Raw genomic sequence first — 22,389 nt, 5'->3', positions numbered from 1 at the left:
CTACAGCGAGTTAAAAACGAGTGACTTTTCAGCCACGTTTATAATGGGAGTCAATGAGGCCGCTCGCCTGCGCTCTCCTCACTTTGAGGCTTCTCATTCAAAAACTGTAAATCCTATCGGTTAGCTAAACACATTGTGTGAATCAGGACAAGTGTGACTACTACTTTTGAGAAAATTATGTCTGTAGTGTGAAATTTGTGGCTGAAAACACAGTTTAAGTTTGAAATTTTGAGCATGATTTATGTGTGTGCTTGAGACAGCAGCCCCCCCCCTTCTCCCTCACTGGCCCCAGTCGGCATGGCAACGGGCCTGAGCAGGAGCACTAAGACACACAAGGTCTTGTCAGTTTTCTGCTGTTTTGCTGTTTTTTGCTCAGGAGCAGGCAGTGTTTCCCACAGACCAGGTAGCAATTTGTGGTGCTCCACTGTACCGATGAGGGAATCGTGCGCAGTGGTGTCGTGGCGGTCGGTGGAGTCGGTCATTGGGGTGTATGCAAAGTGTTTACAGCGGGCGGTGTTCAAACACGCAGTATTTTTCTTCAGAGTCACCTGCTGGGACTATTTTAAAGCTACAAGAAGCATTTGAGATTATTCAGTTCAATCTAAATTCTTTAAAGTTCTTTAAGAGAAGACAGCTAAAACAATTTTTACCAGAACCCTGCTTGGTTTCATTCCTCGACCCAACTTTACATTACAGGGCAGGCCATTAGTTTGCTGAGCTGATGTTGTTGGAAAACCTGTCTTTTAAATTTATGAAAATTACTCACCAAAATTGAAGTTATAGTTTTTACCTTAGTTTTTTGCCTTTTTGGTGGCAATCTTTCAATCATTCTTTAGTTGACATTCAAGGAATAAATTGCAAAAAACAAGCTGGAGGCTTTTATTTTAAATATTGAACTCAGCACTTACCAATACTCAGCACTCACCAATACTCATCTCATTATCTCTAGCCGCTTTATCCTTCTACAGGGTCGCAGGCAAGCTGGAGCCTATCCCAGCTGACTACGGGCGAAAGGCGGGGTACACCCTGGACAAGTCGCCAGGTCATCACAGGGCTGACACATAGACACAGACAACCATTCACACTCACATTCACACCTACGGTCAATTTAGAGTCACCAGTTAACCTAACCTGCATGTCTTTGGACTGTGGGGGAAACCGGAGCACCCGGAGGAAACCCACGCGGACACGGGGAGAACATGCAAACTCCACACAGAAAGGCCCTCGCCGGCCCCGGGGCTCGAACCCAGGACCTTCTTGCTGTGAGGCGACAGCGCTAACCACTACACCACCGTGCCGCCCTCAACCAATACTAAAATGAAATAAATAGTATAATGTAACAACAAAATAATAATAAAATATCATAATTAGATGTAAGAAACCACTTAAGGTAACACCAAGGCAACTAACAATAATGAAAAAACATTACCCTAATTGGGGCGGCACGGTGGTGTAGTGGTTAGCGCTGTCGCCTCACAGCAAGAAGGTCCTGGGTTCGAGCCCTGGGGCCGGCGAGGGCCTTTCTGTGTGGAGTTTGCATGTTCTCCCCGTGTCCGCGTGGGTTTCCTCCGGGTGCTCCGGTTTCCCCCACAGTCCAAAGACATGCAGGTTAGGTTAACTGGTGACTCTAAATTGACCGTAGGTGTGAATGTGAGTATGAATGGTTGTCTGTGTCTATGTGTCAGCCCTGTGATGACCTGGCGACTTGTCCAGGGTGTACCCCGCCTTTCGCCCGTAGTCAGCTGGGATGGGCTCCAGCTTGCCTGCGACCCTGTAGAAGGGTAAAGCGGCTAGAGATAATGAGATGAGATGAGATTACCCTAATTGGTGCAAAGCCTGCATGCCCTATCAGAACATTTAATTCAGCTGCCAGTGTGTGTGCATATCAGTGATGCAGTGATGGTTTATCTACTTCGCCAATAAAGCTAATAAAGATGTTTCTTAAAATATTCAGATTAGAGATGCACCGATTGCAATTTTTTGGGCCGATTCCGATTTTCCATGGAGTGTGACCTGCCGATACTGATTTTGGCCGATTCCGATTTCATTTTTTCAAACCACTTCACAGCACACACACAGACCATTTTCTTTAATAGAACATTCTGCCAGATTTTCAGTAATAAATTTTCAACACCTCAAAGGTTGAAAACAAACAAAAAGGCATTGTTCTTTGTAAAATCTTTCTTCATGTTTGGTATTAACATATTAATTCCTGAAATAGGAAATTCACACAAACATTTTTTTCTTTTCCCATCCAATATCTGGCACAAAAACAACTTCCCCCTCATATATTATTTGCCTACTGCTATGGAACACACTTTCATAAGCCTATTTAGATCTGAAAACGTATGCCTTATAGAACAACCCATTTCTTCATTCAGTATCAAAATACAAAAATAATTTCCAGTCATACTTATACCATAGCCACTCTATCATCTTTGTCAAATGTGTATTTGTAGAGTAATTTCCAATGGAATCAAGTGCAACCAAGGTTGTAAAACAAACAAAAAGACATTTTTTTCTCTCTCTCTCTTTGTACAAATCTAACTAGATGTTTGGTAATAGGCTAACGTATTAATTCCTGTAATGGCAAATTCACACAACCACAAACATTTTCTTCTTTTCACATCCAATATCTGGCACAAAAAAAAATCACTATATTTGGATATCCAAATATAGTGATTTTTTTTTTTTTGTTAACGACGCGCGCGCCGGAGTTCGTAGGCGCGCAGGACTGACACTGTTCTGTGCAAGCGCAACACAATCGCACTAGAAAGCATGTTCAAGCTGCCAGTGGAGCTGCAGTCTTTTTAGTTGTGAATTGCAAGTATTTCCACTTTCATCTCTATGTGATACACAAGTTTTGATCAGCAGAAAATCGGCATATTTTAATTCTGACCGGCCGGTCGCCGGTCATGGCCGATCACGTGAAAATCGGCCGATTCCGATCGGCAGCCGGTCAATCGGTGCATCTCTGATTCAGATTTTATGCTTCAGATAGCATCAACTAGGCATCCCCACGAGTATAACACTTTTTATTTAGGCTAGTGGGAAATCCTTATTTATTGTGAATGTCAAGCCATTATTAATAACTTGCATGAATGCTGAAGCGGGATAATGCAGGCCGGTTCCTCGCGTCAATGAGGCCTCTCGTTTTCAGATCTAAATAGGCTTATGAAAGTGTGTTCCATAGCAGTAGGCAAATAATATATGAGGGGGGAGTTGTTTTTGGTCTATGTATGGGAAACCCTGGCAGGCCTCGAACAACGATGAATAACTCGAAAACGAAAGCAGCTATTCACAAAATTCTTTCACAGTGAGCGCCACAAGGGTCTCCTGAATACACTGATGTAATATTTTGTCTGTAGTCTTAAAAATGAGGACACTAGAGCGAGTTAAAAATGAGTGACTTTTCTGTCACGTTTATAATGGGAGTCAATGAGGCTTCTCGGCTGCATTCTCCTCAGTTTGAGGCTTCTCATTCAAAAACTCTAAATCCTATCATTTAGGTAGACACATTGTGTGAATCAGGACAAGTTTTACTACTACTTTTGAGAAATTTATGTCTGTAGAGTGAAATTTGTGGCTGAAACCACAGTTTAAGCGAGAAAGTTTGAGCTTTTTTTTCAAGCCCTCTACACTCTAACTTAACGAGCTCCACTGGTGTGTAACGCAATAGACACACATTGTAAACCCCGAATTTCTCCATTTTTGCTCATGGTGTTTAAGCCGGGACTGAGCCAAAAGTATAGAACCTAGCAAAAAAGTTGAATGCCAGATCCACACAGGAGAGGTTTTCCTACGTTTTAGAGTTTGAATCATGTCTCTAGGTGAAAGCATGCCAGAGCAGTGGATGTTTGAAAAAGTGCATTGTTTTTCAATTAATTCCACAAAAATGATTGGGAAATTTTGGACGATTTTTTCGCGACCATTTTGCGAAAAAATCGTAGAATAATGAACAAAGTAACAGCACACCGAGTCCGATCGAGCCGCACATTTTGATATGTTGCTTGTCTGTGTGCGACATACGGTTATTGAGTTATTACGAATCAAAATTTGTTCGGAAGATGGGGTTTTTTGGACCTGCGACTTTGAGCTGTTGGTGGCGCTAGAGAGCTTAAGGTGGTGACTCGAAACTTACTGAGGAGAACCTTGAGTTTGTCAAGAAGCAGTGTGCAAAATTGCAGAACTTTTCCAGAATATGACGTCAAGATATGAGCCAAAGGACACTTTTCCCAGTTGTAGTGCCCCCTGGCGGCCAACATGTTCCACTTTTTTTGTGGGCCTTCGGGGAGGGGTGCGGCATAATGCCACCAAGTTCTGTTAAGATATGCCAAAGCGCGGCCGAGATATGAGCACACTTCCTGTTTCGTGTCTGCGCAGCCAATTTTGATTGGCTGCCATGGCCAAACGCTTATGAAATTTGAAAAACAAAAAATGTTTTTTTTGCAGCTTAGTCTAAAGTTGGCATGTACCAAGTTTGGGAGAAATTGGTCAAAAATTGAGGGAGGAGAAGCATTTTAATTGATTTTCAAAAAATTCAAAATAGCGCGAAAACTTTCCGAGGTTGAAAATTTTGTTAGAGGTTGCGCTGGATTCGTCTTGGCCCAAGGATTCCAGGGATACCAAGTTTTTGAAAATCGGACCAACGGTTCAAAAGTTACAAGCAGAAATGTACCTGCAAATTTGAGCTGTTGGTGGCGCTAGAGAGTTTAAGGTGGTGACTTGAAACTTGCTGAGAGGAACCGTGAGGTTGTCAAGAATCAGTGTACAAAATTTCACAACTTTGCGCCAGACCGTTCTAGGGGTAGCTATAAATGTGTGTAGTTTTTCAAATAATTCCATAGAAATGAACGGGAAATTTCGTATTCTGATGAACAAAGTAATAGCACACCGAGTCCGATCGAGCCGCACGTTTTGATATATTGCTTGTCTGTGTGCGACGTACGGTTATTGAGTTATTCGAAATCGAAATTTGTACGGGAGATGAAAAAGTAAGAAGAAACATGTAGAAGAACAATAGGATGCAGTGCTTCGCACTGCATCCTATTGACTCCCCTAGGGGAGTCAATAGGTTGCAGTGCAGCAGCACTGCATCCTAATTAACGGTTATTCGACGAAAGCAAGTCAGACGAGCCGGCTATAAGCCATATATGATGAGATTGAGTGGAATAATTGTTTTATTCTGTCCACATCCACTGCATTTTGAAAAACAGAGCTTTTTTCTTTTCTTTTTCTTTTTTTTTGCAAATTCGATAAATAAAAACTTGATACAAAACGTCCAACAAAATGGTTTCCGCTTAGAATGTAAACAAACTGGTGAAATGATGGGAGCAATCTGTGAAAAATGCTATAATAATAATTCTTGAAAAATAAAAAGGATACGTTATCATCAAAGTTCTTACTTTCATTCCATATTTTATTGCTTTTTTTTGTATTTTGTGGGATTTTGTTTTCGAGTAGAGTTTATTTCATCCTCAGTTGGTTCAGTAACATGCTCCGCCATTTTCTTCTTCTTCTTCTTCTTCTTTTTTTTTTTTTTTTGGTGGTTGGCAAACCAGCTTAAAGGTGCATTACTGCCACTCAGTGCGTTTACATGCACATAGAGAAAATCGAATTTCTGCCGTAGCTCGACTGAAATCGAAGTTCTAAATGCCATGGAAACACCTTAGCTCGGCTGAAATCGAACCGAACTGGATTTCTCGTAATCAAGCTACGCGACCTAGATTATGCGATTGTAGCCAAGCTACTTGGTGCATGTAAAACCTATCGAGCTACGTAGTCGAGCTACTTACTTCAGCACTGCCCCTTCCGGAAGTGACGAGTGACGAGACCACAAGCGGGAAACACAACAGCCTCGGTCGGCATGACAGCAGTAGTAGTAGCGAGCAGCAGAAGAGGTCAGGAGGAACAACATCTCTCGATGTTGCTGTCCTCGTCGTCGTTCTTCTTGTGAACACGGAACTGATAACTTTGTTTATACTCTTGAATAGCTCTTCTTCATGACGACAACCGGAAGTGTACCAACACGATGGGGCGTGTAGCGCCACCTGTGGCTCGGGTGCACAATGTACCTCACACAATAGCTCGATTTCCTTGTGTGCATGTAGGATTGGATTTCTCTGGCACCCTGCTGGGACCCTTAGCTCGATTACCGACAGTAGCTCGATTTGGATGTTCATGTAAACGCACTGACTGACTGGGCTGGAGTGTGGAACAGGAGATATGGGGGGGGGGGGGGGTTTAATATTCTCATCTCATCTCATTATCTCTAGCCGCTTTATCCTGTTCTACAGGGTCGCAGGCGAGCTGGAGCCTATCCCAGCTGACTACGGGCGAAAGGCGGGGTACACCCTGGACAAGTCGCCAGGTCATCACAGGGCTGACACATAGACACAGACAACCATTTACACTCACATTCACACCTACGGTCAATTTAGAGTCACCAGTTAACCTAACCTGCATGTCTTTGGACTGTGGGGGAAACCGGAGCACCCGGAGGAAACCCACGCGGACACGGGGAGAACATGCAAACTCCACACAGAAAGGCCCTCATCGGCCATGGGGCTCGAACCCGGACCTTCTTGCTGTGAGGCGACAGCGCTAACCACTACATCACCGTGCCGCCCAGGGTTAATATTATTTTAGCTATTTCTGTTTCTTTTAAATACTTGATAACAAAGTGATATATCTGATTTGATGCATGCCGCCATTTTGTTTTTCTCTACTCACAGTATATGAGCTGATAGCCTAGTAATAGAGTAGCCAGTCAGAGCATGCGATTGCTTATATCCAGTGAATGTGGATAGAATAACAAAGATTATCCATAGCATTCTTGCATACAAATTTATTGTGTGTTTGGCAGCCTGAGAAAACACTAAATCTACTATATATAGTTCTGAAAACCCTATTTTGGGGAAATTTAGTCACAGCAACATCCGACAGGCTTTCCCTGACTACTATACATGTCGTGTTGCTATGTTAGAATGTCTACATACTGTAGTTGCACCTATTTCTTGTATTTTTTTTTTTTACATTCATTAATAACCATTGTAAATAATTGAATTCCCAGGCTATGGCATTGGTCTCAAACAGAATTCAGCTCTGACTTCAAATATCTCTGAGCTGGTTAGCCAGTACAAGTCTGATGGATTTATGGACATGCTGCATGACAAGTGGTACAAAGTGGTGCCCTGTGGGAAAAGAAGTTTTGCTGTGACAGAGGTAATAAAATATACATGATATAACAAATCCTGGAAATTATATTCGTTATCCATTTAAAGTCTCATTTCATATGATGCTGAATTTCTGGGATTTTTTTTTCTTTACCTCTCAGATTTAATCTAATGCACACTTTGCTCTGATATCTAGACTTTACAGATGGGGATTAAACATTTCTCAGGGTTATTTGTCATGCTGTGCGTAGGAGTCGCTTTGTCTCTCCTCACCACTATTGCTGAACATGTTGTTCATCGCTGGGTGATACCCAAGATGCAGAACAAGCCACAGTACTGGCTTCATACAAGTCAAGTGAGTTTGTTGTCTTTCTGACTGATGACTTCAGGTATAATCTAATTTTATTTCAGTGATGTATGAGAGCATTAATGAAAACCTGAGTTAATTAGAGGTAATTATATTACCATATTCCCAGTTGCTCCCAGTGTTGTCTTTAATAACACTTAATACGTTTGCTCTGTCAGAGACTGCATCGAGCACTTAACCCGACCTTCAATGAAGACAAATTATCAACTGTTGCAAAACCTGAAAAAAGGTAAGAAGCCATTATTACACAGCATGTCCAGAGATAAGTGATAATGAAGCCAGTAAACTCATGAGAGTTGAAGAGCTATCTTATGAGTCAGACACTTACCGGTATGAGTCCAGTCATAGTGTTCACAACAATGTCTCAGTTTTCAAATGCTTTGCTTGTCTTAAAGGTCCCATGGCATGGTGGTTTGTTGATCCTTTAAACGGGCTCGTGGAGGCTTCCGGATGTTATATCCGCAGCCTTTCTCGAAATGAACCCTCGGCACGTAAATATAGCCTCCTGGGAGAAAGCCCCATTTCAGCGCTTTTCCCAGTGCGTCGTTTTGCTAATGAGAAGCAGGAGGCGGGGAAGGGTAGAGGGTGGGGGCGGGCCATGGGGGAGGGGGAGGGGCTTGACCAAGCTGCGCACACACATACTCGCTGCTATCAGCGCCTGTAGCCACGCTGCTAAGACAAAACCCCGTTCTCCCTCGGACTCCTTTCGTAAACTCAACGTGACACAGAGAACAGAGAGTGAGAGTGTTCGGAGTGGTAGTTTACGAACGTATAATACCCTAGGCTTGAACACGCACTCCATAACCAAAGAGGATAGAAGCAGCAACTACAGCAACATAGCGCTTATCCAACAGAAGACATGCATTGCGGAGCAATAGTCAAACATAAGCTCATAAGTTACAGTCAATTTCCAGACTAAACTCAGTTTAACAGAGCATGCTGCATGCTCTGTAGTTTTGTAGCGCAGATTACCTGGCTAACCGCAGGAAGCGGTTAGCTGCACAGCTAATGTAGCCATTGCTAGGCTAACGCACCGATTTTAAAACACGGCAAAACGACCAGTTATACACTTACTTGTTCGGTGTTTGTTGCTGATGCGGCAGGGATGCTTGGTACGGACCCAGGCTTCAGTGACAGTTGATGTGCAAAACCTACCCTGTCCCAAGTTGTGGAAACATTCCTCAGGAAAATCCTTCCGACAAACATACACCGTCTTAGGTAGACTCGACGGCGTATTATTGAAGTAAATAAAATTAAGCCACTGCGTCTTCAGGGACTCTCCCGTCGGCAGTAAAAACAGACTCTTTTCTGTGTTGTCACATCCATGTACAGTGCAATTTCCATGTTTCGCTCGCTTAGGTGATGCCATGTTGTTGTGTCCTCTATGGTCTCCTCACTACAACTGGGCGGGGCAATCCATACAGTGGGTGGGAATCCAGAGGGGGGGCGTGGGGATCATCTCCCTTGCTGACGTAGTAAAGGGAAGAACTTATCAACGCGCCGTTTTGACGCGCCATTCTCAAATATTGGGCATAGTTTGATTTACACATTATGAAATTTCTAGCCACTGGGGTGACTTAAGAAGGTCAGAGGAACTCATTTTAACGTTAAAAAACCTCAGAAAGTGAAAATTTCATGCCATGGGACCTTTAAAGCCTGTGTCAACTTACTTATTTCATTCATAATTAGCTCTTTACTATTCTATTAGATATACAGAACCAGTCAAAAGTTTGGACACACCTTCTAATTCAGTGTTTTTTCCTATATTTTTATTAATTAAAAGGCACTTCATATCTTCAAGTAATGATGGATGTCGTTTCTCTTTACTTAGTCGAGTGGTTCTTGACATAATATGGCTTACTATGGTTATGGATGGAATAGGGCTGTTTACTGTATTTTTATTATTTACTATTTACTGTTTGATCCCAAACGCATTAAGAAGGCAAGAAATTGCACCAACTTTTGATGAGGCAGCTGTTAATTGAAAAGCATTCCAGGTCACTGTCTCATGAAGCTGGTTAAGATAATGCCAATAGTGTGCAAAGCATCATGAAGGTAAACAGAAGCTACTTTGAATAATCTAAAAGATCCATCTATCCATCCGTTATCTGTAGCCGCTTATCCTGTACTGGGTCGCAGGCAAGCTGGAGCCTATCCCAGCTGACTATGGGCGAGAAGCAGGGTACACCCTGGACAAGTCGCCAGATCGTTGCAGGGCTAACACATAGAGACAAACAACAATTCACACTCACATTCACACCTACGGTCAATTTAGAGCCACCAATTAGCCTAACCTGCATGTCTTTGGGGAAAACCAGAGCACCTGGAGGAAACCTACACAGACATGGAGAGAACATGCAAACTCCACACAGAAAGGCCCTCATCGGCCACTGGGCTCGAACCCAGAACCTTCTTGCTGTGAGGCGACAGTGCTAACCACTACACCACCATGCCACCCATAATCTAAAATATGAAACGTTTATTTGTTTGTTTACCACATGCCTCCATACATGTCCCATATGTTATTTCATACCGTAGTTTTAATGTCTTCAGTATTGTTCTACAATGTAGAAAATAGTCACAATACAGAAAAACCTATGAATGAGTAGAGTAGGGGTATACAAACTTTTGACTGGTACTGTAACTTCTGCAGTAAATTTATTCTCCAAGATACCCACATGCCTTTCTAGCACTAGCACTGTTCCCCATTTGTTTACGGGACATGCAGTCGTCAATCAGTATATGTCACGTCCACACAGTACTGATCAATCATAAACTTAAATGGTTATAAAGTATTTCTGGGGTGGCACGGTGGTGTAGTGGTTAGCGCTGTCGCCTCACAGCAAGAAGGTCCTGGGTTCGAGCCCCGAGGCCGGCGAGGGCCTTTCTGTGCGGAGTTTGCATGTTGTCCGCGTGGGTTTCCTCCGGGTGTTCCGGTTTCCCCCACAGTCCAAAGACATGCAGGTTAGGTTAACTGGTGACTCTAAATTGACCGTAGGTGTGAATGTGAGTGTGAATGGTTGTCTGTGTCTATGTGTCAGCCCTGTGATGACCTGGTGACTTGTCCAGGGTGTACCCCGCCTTTCGCCCGTAGTCAGCTGAGATAGGCTCCAGCTTGCCTGCGACCCTGTAGAAGGATAAAGCGGCTAGAGATGATGAGATGTTTAATAAGAATAAAGATAGTATCTTGCTTTATCTGGCCTCCACTGTGGAAAATTGTTTTGATTACCATTCAAATGCTTTTGTAAAATTGATTTACATATAAAATAACTACATCATGAAGAATTAAAGCCCCTCCTTCACAGATGAGTGAAAATATTGAATAAATTTCCTCCTTTTGATTGCTTGAGTTAAAAATGCCGAGTTATGATGACTGAATTGATTATTCACTTAAATATGAATAATATGATACATTTTGGGTATTTGAGATGGCGAAATAGGACACAATGGAAAAATCAAGAACACACCAGAAAGATGAGAATAACGGCGGTGGTAAAAGAACAGCTACTGTACCAGCTGAAGGTTGCGCGGGTCTCTGCTGCGGCGCGCGAGCATCGGGACATCACTACCACACCGGACGGAGCGCGAGGCGGGGGCAGGGCAAAATGACTGACCGTAGATTCTATCAAAAGTTCGATCTAAATTGACCATGGTTGCAAAATATTGGCCAAAAATACGTAAACACTACCAACTATGAAAGTAAGATGAAAAAGAAACATTCTATTGCCTTATACTGCAAGACTAAAACAAAATAAAACTGTCAAAACTCACCTTTTCAGTGATAATGTCCGAACAGATCACTCGCGTAACAGAAAGACCGCAAATGGAAGCACGATCAACTTCTAACTGTTGGAGTGGAAAATTCCATTCTACACATGCAAATTGTGAATGTGTGTCCTTCCCCGCACACAAATAACACGCTACGGTAAAAGATAGACCACGACTCATTTTATAGCTCAGAAATTCATACAAGACCAGCTACCATCGTAACATATTCTGTAAGAAACATATTCTATACCTAACTTTCAGCTTTCGTTTTAAAAAACAAAATCGCAGATTTATAACTACATTTTTATATGGTGTAGTGATTTTAAGTTACTACTTTTGGTGCGGTCGTGACCTTGACCCTGAGGCTTTCCGTTTAGATCAAAACACACGATCGTATTGGTTTTGGGTCTGCGGAAAATGGAGTTACAACGGTGATCAAATATTTTGCATGAGGTTTTATTACGGTTATGGTTATTCTGCGAGCGCACCAATCCTTAGGTGTATAAAGTTACAACTTAAAATACAATTAGTGATAACTGTAGACTTTTCAGTGGACTACAACCTTTTTAAGGGAATGCGATGTAGTCAACCATTTATCATGTCCCAAATCAAGCCGCCATTTTTCCACAAATTTTCAGAATTTTTGCCAAATTCTGAAGAGTATTCACATCAAAGATTTAGTTTTATCTGTATTATTTCTTTCATCATTTTATTTCAAATTAAAACCAACATCACCATTCAAAACCGTATAGTTTATTGACTGTGAGTATATTTAGTGGGGTACCCCACAGTACCCAGTTTCTGAGACAGACCCATATGGCAAATTATATAGTTTATGTTTTCTGGGCTATTCGGCTGTTAAATTGTTGGATTAATAACCTGCATCTAAACACAGCTACTGTTTTTATTAACCGAAGAATCAGATGAAAGCGATCCTTTTGCTCTGAAGCTTTTGTATATTCACTGTGAAATTTTGAACTAATACATACTGAATTCATGGCAGGATCAATTTGAGACTCCCTGAAGTACCTGTATAACTGCTTAGTAATTTGAATAAATTACTGCTCAAAAGAATTAATGGTTTCATCCTTTTATAAAAAAAAAAACAAATATAAGCTGTCTAAGCTTGAACCTTGGCCCTCCTTTCACTCAGCTTCGGGTTCTAGGTTCTAACATGCTTCCATGAATAATTAAACCCACTACTGTTTTTAAAAGCAGTATAATAAAGTCATTAATTAATAGCTAGATTAATAAATAATAAAATTAACATATATTTTTCTCGCATACCTAACTAATATACCTAAAGGAAAACTTCGCACTTCTAATGTAATAACATCATCCATATGATACTGGGTGAATATCTTTATTTATTCTAGCTACATGCACTGGATATGAGCAATCGCATGCTCTGATTGGCTACTCTACTACTAGGCTATCAGCTCATATACCGTGAGTAGAGAAAAACAAAATGGTGACGCGTGTTGCTGAACCAACCGAAGATGAAATAAAAAGTTTACTCGAAAACAAAACCCCCCAAAATACAAAAAAGCGACAGAATATGGAATGAAAGTATTTGATAGTAAGAACATATCTTTTTTTATTTTTCAAGAATTATTATTATTATAGCATTTTTCACAAATTGCTCCTGTCATTTCACTGGTTTGTTCACATTCAAAGTGGAAATGGTTTTGTCAGATGTTTTGTATAAAGTTTTTATTGATCGAATTTGCAAAAAATAAAAACGCTCTGTTTCTCAAAATCCAGTGAATGTAGATAGAATAAAACAATTATTCCACTCAAGCTCGTTGTCCATGGCTTATAGCCAACTCGGTGCTACGCGCCTCATCAGCTATCAGCTCATGTACGACTCGATTTCGTGGAATAACTGTTAAATATTATATGAGGAAGAAAAATAAATACTCGCCTTCAGTTCTGCAATATTTACTGTGAGCGTATTTGTCAAACTCAACAGTTCACATGTCTTACCAATTTTTAAAACAACCCTGCAACAACCTTCAAGAACAGAAAGCAGTCATAATAAGGTTACTAACCTTGGATGTTTTGAAAGAGAATTCAACATTCAGACATAACACACAACAACGTGTTACCAATAACTGCAAATTAAATACTTTTATTTCTCTACCCCTAGATGGTGAAGGCATTATATTTTCGGTTTGTCTGTCCACCCCTGTTTCTGCCTGCCTGTCTGTCTCTGAATCCCTCTGAGATGCTTGTTGTATCAAGAATGAGTGCTGAGATGTTTATAAGATTTTTATGGAATAATCATTGTAACCAGTCGAAGAACTGATACAATTTTGGATTTGTTCCAAAAAGGTCAAGGTCACAGCAAGCTCAAATGTCTGCAGTAGTTGTTCTTCAAAACATACTTCCTGTTTGAAGTCTATTTTGGATTTGTAACAAGAAATTTAGGGCCGCATGCTGGTGTAGTGGTTAGCACTGTCACATCACAGTAAGAAGGTTCCCTCCTTAGATACAACATCTCATTATCTCTAGCCGCTTTATCCTGTTCTACAGGGTTGCAGGCAAGCTGGAGCCTAGCCCAGCTGACTACGGGCAAAAGGTGGGGTACACCCTGGACAAGTCACCAGGTCATCACAGGGCTGACACATATGGCCCTTTTCCACTACCCTTTATCAGCTCACTTCAGCTCGCTTCAGCTCACTTCAGCCCGACACGGCTCGCGTTTCGACTATCTCAGAACAGCACTACTCAGCTCGCTTCAGCCCTGCTCAGCCCCCAAAACTCGCACGGTTTTGGAGTAGGGCTGAAGTGAGCCAAACTGAGCTGAGTGGGGCTAGGGGCGTGAGCAGACACTCCCCTGTGCACTGATTGGTGAGGAGGAGTGTCCTCACATGCCCACACACAGCGAGCACGCTGGGATCTGTAAACACCGTAAACCCGGAAGAAGAAGAATTACGAATTACGAGAATTATGAAGCCTTATGCGCCTCACCTCATCTATACGCTCTTGCCAGTATCTGTTGGCGTTGTCGGTGACAACAAGCCACAGCACCAAGACCAGCAACACTAACGACTCCATGTCCTCCATGTTTATTGTTTACTATCCGGGTCGTGAGACTACCGCTTAAAAGATCACTGATGTCACTGTTTGCGCTGCCTAACGACATCACGTGACGTCCACCCACTTTCGCTAACTCCACCCAATGTGTCCACCCACTTCCAGCCAGCACGGTTCAGCGCGGTTGTAGTCAAAATGCAACTCCAACAGCCCTGCTCAGCTCGACTCAGCCCAACTCAGCATGGCACGGCTCAGCCTAACTCAGCCGTGTTGGTAGTGGAAAAGCGGCAATAGACACAGACAACCATTCACACCTACGGTCATTTTAGAGTCACCAGTTAACCTAACCTGCATGTCTTTGGACTGTGGGGAAAACCGGAGCACCCGCAGGAAACCCACGCGGACAACATGCAAACTCCGCACAGAAAGGCCCTCGCCGGCCACGGGGCTCGAACCCAGACCTTCTTGCTGTGAGGCGACGGTGCTAACCACTACACCACCATGCCACCCTTAGATACAACAGTATCATTTTAATATGTTTTTTTAATCAGGCTAGTTATAGAGAGAAATTTTGCTGTGGTGGAAATCCCAGCAGGTTCTGAGTTTGAGCCCAGTGGCCAAAAGGGGGCCTTTCTGTGTGGAGTTTGCATGTTCTCTCCGTGTCTGCATGGGTTTCCTCCGGGTGCTCTGTTTTCCCTCACAGTCCAAAGACATGCAGGTTAGGTAAAATACCCAGCCACTGTGGTTGCACAAGCCAGTGCATGCATAGTGCCAGTCCCTAGCCCAGATAGATTGGGGAAGGTTGTGTCAGGAAAGGCATCTGATGTTAAAACAAATCTATGCCAAAGGGGTTGAAAATCAAGTGGGGCTTTATTCTTCCCCTGTCACTATGTGATCTATGTAACAGCTGAATTAAATCAAATAAATTAAAATTTGATTTCTTGGCAGTGGAGGCAGGAGGCGTCCCTGTCGATTTGAGTTGCTCCACTTGTATAGTTTTAGAACGTATTCCTAAAGTTAATTTAAACCTCGTAACTTTGCCAGAAAAGTACTTCACTTTCAGACATGTCACTAAAAGTTGGTGTAAAAAGGTGGGACATTTAGATGAAGCACCTCATTTCTTTGCTATTTAAATCAAACACATATATGCACATTTTTAAGTGGAAGGTTTATGTGGCAGTTTGAGGGAAAAAAAAAACTCGTACATTGGGGTTTAACCAAAATTATATAACATACTTTGATGTGCAATATTTAAGAAAAAAAAATACAATTATGTGTATTTTTTTTCTTTTTTAAATGTATCTTTGGCGGCACGGTGGTGTAGTGGTTAGCGCTGTCGCCTCACAGCAAGAAGGTCCTGGGTTCGAGCCCCGGGGCCGGCGAGGGCCTTTCTGTGTGGAGTTTGCCTGTTCTCCCCGTGTCCGCGTGGGTTTCCTCCGGGTGCTCCGGTTTCCCCCACAGTCCAAAGACATGCAGGTTAGGTTAACTGGTGACTCTAAATTGACCGTAGGTGTGAATGTGAGTGTGAATGGTTGTCTGTGTCTATGTGTCAGCCCTGTGATGACCTGGCGACTTGTCCAGGGTGTACCCCGCCTTTCGCCCGTAGTCAGCTGGGATAGGCTCCAGCTTGCCTGCGACCCTGTAGAAGGATAAAGCGGCTAGAGATAATGAGATGAGATGTATCTTTTTTGGCTCAGCCTTTGGCTGAAGCCTATAGAGGGACTTGTCTGTGTGTGTATATGTTTAACCGAGTTTGAGCGTGTTTAAGGATGTCATTGGCGTGCCAAGCTCAGCTAGCGATTCCACAGTTGTGGTGTGGTGCTACTGCGTACTGATGATGTAAGAGCCATGTTGCATAACGTAATTAGTTTGCTTGCTCAAGCACACAGCAGTCGAAGGCAAGCACACTATTGTTCTTCTTAAGTTTACTTATTCTGCCTTATTCCAATACGTTTTTTGGATCCACTACTCCTCCTAGGGCGTTCGAGATAGAGACACCGTTCCAACTCTGAGACGTCTGGCCCGAAGTGGTGTAGTGTGCTTGTATACAGCTTTTGGATCAACGCGCCCGTTCTCTTGTTCTTGTCATTTTTCTTTTGTTTTTTTCCCATAGAGAATGAATAGGGCTCATGAATCAAATCATCCTACTCGGACAAGCTCCTTCGCAGATGCACCAAACCTCATGTGATATTTCAGGCCAACTCCCCCGACACATACATGCAATCGGTTCTGACCCGCACTCATATTTTTCCTTTCTTTTTGCTCATCCCTTTTTCCTCCATAGGCTTGCATTGGTTTTTGGCCCCATTGAAAATGAATGGTGTTTCAGGAGAAAAATTTTCACTCTCCATCAGTTTTTTTAACCAAGTGACCAAACTTCAAGAAACTTCACTTGATGCTTCAGGCCAAGTCCCCGCACAGATCCATCCCCTCATCAGAGACCTGCACTCGTCTTTTCCTTGGTTTTCACGCATCTCTTTTTACCTCCATAGGCTTCCATTGATTTTTGGCCCCATTCAAATGAATGGAGTTTTGCTCAATAACACTTCACCACACATCCACCAAACTTCATACGGGACCTCAGGCCAAATCACCCATCACACACGATATCGGTTCTGACCCGCACTCGTCTTTGTCTTGCCTTTCATCCGTCCATTTTTTCTCCATTTTGCCGCTAATCAATGGAAGCTTGACTGAGTCATTCCTCCCTTCCCCCATAGGTGATGATGCATTTAGCAAGGATCTGCTCATTTGAGACTTTGACAGCAAATCAACTTCAACTCAATGGCCACTTTATTAGGAATACTTACATGCACACATGATAGCAATTAGCATATAAGCATTCACATGTTACCATGCTAGCTGTTAGCATGTTACCCATTACGATATCATGCCTGCTGTTAGCTCGTGAGTTGTTAGCATGTTCACCATTAGCATGTTATCATGAGAGCTGTTAATATGTTAGGATTAGCATGGTAGCATGCAGAGTTCGCATGTTTGCTGTTAGCGAGTTCGCCTGAGCATGTTATCATGCTAACTGTTAGCATGTTAGCTGTTAGCATGTCACCCTCAGCGTGTTAGCATGCTAAAAGTTAACATACTAGCCATTAGCATGTTAGCCTGTTAGCTGTTAACATGATCGCTGTCAACATATTAGCCTTAAAGTGTTAGAATTTTAACAAATAGCATGTTAATCATTAGCATGTTAGAATGCTAGCTGTTAGCATGTTATCTATTAGCATGTTCTCTATTAGCATGTTAGCATTAACATGTTAACATGCTAGCTTTTAGCATGTTAGTATGCTGTTAGCATGTTAGTATGCTAACTGTTAGCATGTTAGTATGCTAACTGTTAGCATGATAGTTGTTAGCATGTTGGCATTAGCATGTTGGCATGCTAGCTTTTAGCATGCTAGCATGCTAGCTGTTCTGCTACATTTCAGCAAGCACACTTTGCATTTTCTCTGCAGAAATGCAGTCTAGTTTAGTAATGTAATTCTCCATGGCTGAGTGGGCTAGCGCATAATCCAGGAAAGTTGCAGCTTTTGCAATGTTGGTTCAAATCCTGGCGTCACTGTATTTCTGAGCGGCCTATTTTTTTCTATTTATGTACCATAGCTTCAATCTCCCACTTAGGCAAAGGCTGAGCTCAGACCTGCACAGGTCTCTAGTCTTGCTTTCTGTAACAATCATTTTGCTTAAGGAGCGAGTTTAGCAAATGCGGTTGTAAAAACAGTTAAAATGTCTAAAATTGGCTAAAACTTTGCTAGCTAAGTGTGTTTCCTTCACCCAGTGAATGTTACCCTGCTGATCAAGTTATGGGATAAACTAAGTGCCAGAGCAAAACAGACAAGCCTGAACAGTTCCATTGGCAATAAAATACTGTCTTTTCAAAATGCCCATGATGCTCCTGCGCTGCCCGCAGAACAAAATCTTTAAATGTAGTTTCCTCCATTTATACTTTTGGATTCAACCAGACGTTAAAATGCTAGAACTTTACTTGTGACGAAAATACATACAAAAGAGACGCATATTTCAGTCTTCGGAACTATATACATTAAAAACGCTCAACATTTTTTTTTTACTATACTATATATTTAAGTGTAAATATATGTATTTGGACTAAACCATGCTTTCACCTCTTTGCTCTGTGAAAAGGTGCAACATTGGGAACAACCAGCAAAATCTCTGGAACGTCTGTGAAAACTCAGGCTGCCCTCGTCGTCGCCTTTCCAACCAGGAGGATCAGCAGAACAATCTGGAGTGTTTACAGTGTAAAGATCTCCCTCCTCCTCCTCAGCTGAAGAGACAGCTTCCTCTTCAGTCGAATGGGAAAACGGACCTGCTGGGCCTGGCACACAGCCCCATAGTGCAGGAGCTGACTGACCTGGAGACCCACATTCAGATCATCAAACAGCAGCTGCAGCTGGCCATGAAGAAGAAAAAAGAGCTGGAACAGTCCCAGAGAACCAACATGGCACCCGAGTCCTAGAGCTGTTTCGCATCTGGAGCTGTTTTTGAGACATCTGTGACTCTACGAAATCAGCAATGGATTATTTTGCTTCTTACGTCGAAGCTCTTCATGTTCCTCTACACATATTTTTAAAAAAGAGCATTTTATTTTTCTCTTCGTTATTTAATTTTCTCTTTGTGAATGCTCTTCTTGGCATCTCTCTGGACCAGTTGGTCTAAAGGAGGTGAAAGGACGGACAAGGCAGTGAGAAATTTGGATACAAACCCTTTCTTGAAGCTCTACGTTAACTGGAACTGTGTGTGTGGGGTGTGTGTGTGTGTGTGTGTGTGTGTGTAACTGCAACAGGCAGCGTGACGGTGGGAAAAGCACTCTGTGCATCAGAGTGATAGTTATTTATTTAAGGTGTCAGATTGTGATGGATGATAGCACCTCCTGCATATCAATATAAAGCACTAAACTGTTTTATATAAGGAAGCATGAATGCTGTCTCTCGGGTTACAATGAGAAGAGTCTTTACCATGAACTGCAAAAGGATTCTGAATCTCTTAATTAAAAACAAGCTTTGAAATACATTAAGCTGTCAGAGGCTCAATCCCATCATTCATTTGCATTGCACTTGGTCTGGGTGGACATATGTGACACCTCACCAAATCCAGGGACGCATGTCGGCCGAAACGAATCCGAGATAATCGCAAAAGAAGCTTTTTTTTTTTTTTTTCGAAATTTGTGATTTTCGTTTTTTTCCATCATGTGCAAGTTGAGATCTTGAAGAATGCAATCAGTATTTCAGATAATAGATTGTTTTGTTGGAAAAGCATGCATTTTTTGTTGCAAATTGTCTCGTTTTTGTCAGGACTGTAGCCTGCTGGGGTGTGTGGATAAATTACCATATGGGCCATTCACATGATGATTTAAGTCTTTTGTTTTATTTTTCGCGAATCAGCTGTATGATACGAGCTGAGCTCGTGGCTACTTAAGCTGCATACAGGCATGTAATTTCACTATGGAATGAGCAAGCTAAACAGAGCGCAGAGGAGCTGAAACACTGCGAAGCAAACAGACGCACGGTATTTACATCGGAGATAACCATTTCTAGCAAAAAAAAACGCAACCAAAAGGAAGTGTTCTAGGACTACATTCCATCGGAGGCATTGGTGTGTGCAAGGCGAAGTTTCTCTTTCTGATGGGGTAAGTTTATTAATCTAAGGCTGTGTGGTTATTTTTGCATGTAACGGAGAGTGTTGTAGTTTGGTTACATGAAACTAGCATTGTGTTAGTTGTGTCATCATCGTGCTATCTTTCTTTCTAACGGTGTGAGTAATTTTTCAACCACAAAACGTTAAAGTATACTTTAGGACTTATTTTTGTACTTCATAATTGTTTTGGGCATACTTTGCATGGAAGGAAAATTGACATGGTGATCTTTGTTTACATGAAAGTGGCATCGTAGGGGGTAGGGCTTTCCTTAATGTCATGCAAATGAGCAGCATTATGTGCCCGCCCTGCACCCGGAGTAGCTGAGATGGAAAACTTTGAGGGCGATTTTCTCCCTTTTCTGTTTTAAGAGGTACGCACTTTCAAAAGGCCACACATTCTTCAAATATTGTCAGATCTCCACATGGAAGGCATCATTGGAAAGCTTAGAAACTGTACTTTCTGAATCTGTCAATAACTCAAAATGCCCCCGGGCCGACATTTGTCCCTGGATAACGTTATCTGACACATATTTCGATTCCAGGGATCCACATTCTGTTGGCATTGGCAGGTTTTATTAAAGAGAGACACAGACACCACATACTGTACATTGGCTCATATTTTTTTCAGGATTTAAGATCATCAACTCTGTTATCACCAAACTGGGCAAGCCATTAACATAACTGACGATAACAGAGTTGACATTTCCCACCATTTTGTGTCTTAACTCCACATGCTCAATCTCATCTCAAATTAGCTCCCACATGGCATGTATAAAAACAGAATTTTATGGATTTCAACCATATTATTGTTTTGAAAAAATGAGTGAGAGATTCACTCCAATATCACAATAACTGATTTGACGAATAATGAATCTACTCTTGGTGTATCCTCAACATTTTGTTAAGATTAATGAGAGAAGAGACATCACATACCTCATTGCCTTTCTGAAGTTTCCCACCAGAGGAAGTGACATCTCTCGGTACAGGTGTTGTGCGTATTATTAAAAGTCTTTGTGGATTTTATGCAGTTTCATAACAGAGTTGACAAGAACACTGGGACGGATAAAAAATGTATATTTTTATGACTGAAATTTTACGTAATACAGAAAATAGACTTTCTATGCAATTGATTTTATAACTGTTAATAGAATAAGCCCCCCAAAAAACAGATTGTTAGACTGAATCACTTCATGTTTATTTGAGTTGAATGTATGAACCAGGAGTTGAAGACAGCCAATAACGTGGGGGGAGGGGTGGGAGTCATTTAGTTAATGTTTTATGGATAAATTGGGTCTAAAATGTATATCAAGCATCGCTATTGGTGAAAGTTTGCCATAATTTGCATTAATGTTCAAAACTGATTCAATAAAGATTTCTTTTGTGGAAAATAACAAAAGGTTTATCTCGGACATGCGAAATGTACCCCGAATTCTAGAATGACCCATACATATACATACACACACACACATTTCTGGTAGACAAGTATTTAAACCCCATCTAACAGGCACTGTGGAATGAGACACAGTATGCTCCTTTATCCAATATATTCACCACCCTTGACAGCAGAGAACAGAGCCAGTTGGTCATCGGCATGTAAGTAGGCACTTTTACTGGTTATTTTTCTGTATTCTGTATATTGATAGGATTGGGATGGGATTGAGAGGCATTCGACAAGTGATATTAATCTTACAAATATCGCTTGCCTAATGCTCCTTGTAGAAAACATGACATGCTTCCACATGCCCAGCAGCTTTATTATTGATCTGCTGCTGCTGCTCAAACAGTTTGTACGCATTGGTGAAAAAAAGGAAACTGTTTTTACCACTTTAAAATCATTATGAATGGTGGCATGGTGGTAGCGTTGCCGCCTCATATCTTCAGCGTCCCCAGTTGGTACTATGTGTGCAGGGTTTTCTCGTTGTATTCTCTTTGTCCATTTTCTCAGGATTCTCTGGTTTTCAACCAGCTCCCCAAAATATGCTGGTAGGTGGGTTGGCTATAGGAGATTGCCCCTAGGTGTGAATAAAATTGTGAATGTGTGTGCACCCTATGATGTTCCCAGGCAGGGTGTGTCCCCACCTCACACCCTAGGCTCTGACCAGGATAAGATGGTAACTCATCTCTCATCTCATTATCTGTAGCCGCTTTATCCTGTTCTACAGGGTCGCAGGCAAGCTGGTGCCTATCCCAGCTGACTATGGGTGAAAGGCGGGGTACACCCTGGACAAGTCGCCAGGTCATCACAGGGCTGACACATAGACACAGACAACCATTCACACTCACATTCACACCTACGGTCAATTTAGAGTCACCAGTTAACCTAACCTGCATGTCTTTGGACTGTGGGGGAAACCGGAGCACCCGGAGGAA

At 42.1% G+C, this 22,389-nt stretch overlaps 1 protein-coding gene across 1 annotated transcript in view; it reads left to right on the top strand.

Moving 5' to 3' along the window:
* The window catches only part of grin3a (glutamate receptor, ionotropic, N-methyl-D-aspartate 3A), a 44,643-nt gene extending 25,802 nt beyond the window's left edge, over window positions 1-18,841 (top strand). Inside the window, exons 6-9 of the mRNA XM_060908589.1 lie at window positions 7,073-7,224; window positions 7,372-7,530; window positions 7,701-7,771; window positions 18,508-18,841. Coding sequence (XP_060764572.1) covers window positions 7,073-7,224; window positions 7,372-7,530; window positions 7,701-7,771; window positions 18,508-18,841 — 716 coding nt within the window. The remainder of the gene's footprint in view (window positions 1-7,072; window positions 7,225-7,371; window positions 7,531-7,700; window positions 7,772-18,507) is intronic.
* The last annotated feature ends 3,548 nt before the right edge of the window (window positions 18,842-22,389 follow it).

The sequence above is a fragment of the Neoarius graeffei genome, chromosome 25 (genome assembly GCF_027579695.1).
Source record: "Neoarius graeffei isolate fNeoGra1 chromosome 25, fNeoGra1.pri, whole genome shotgun sequence".
Classification (NCBI taxonomy): domain Eukaryota; kingdom Metazoa; phylum Chordata; class Actinopteri; order Siluriformes; family Ariidae; genus Neoarius; species Neoarius graeffei.
The sequence above is the reverse complement of the archived record's forward strand: the minus strand, read 5'-3'. Positions and strand labels throughout refer to the sequence as shown.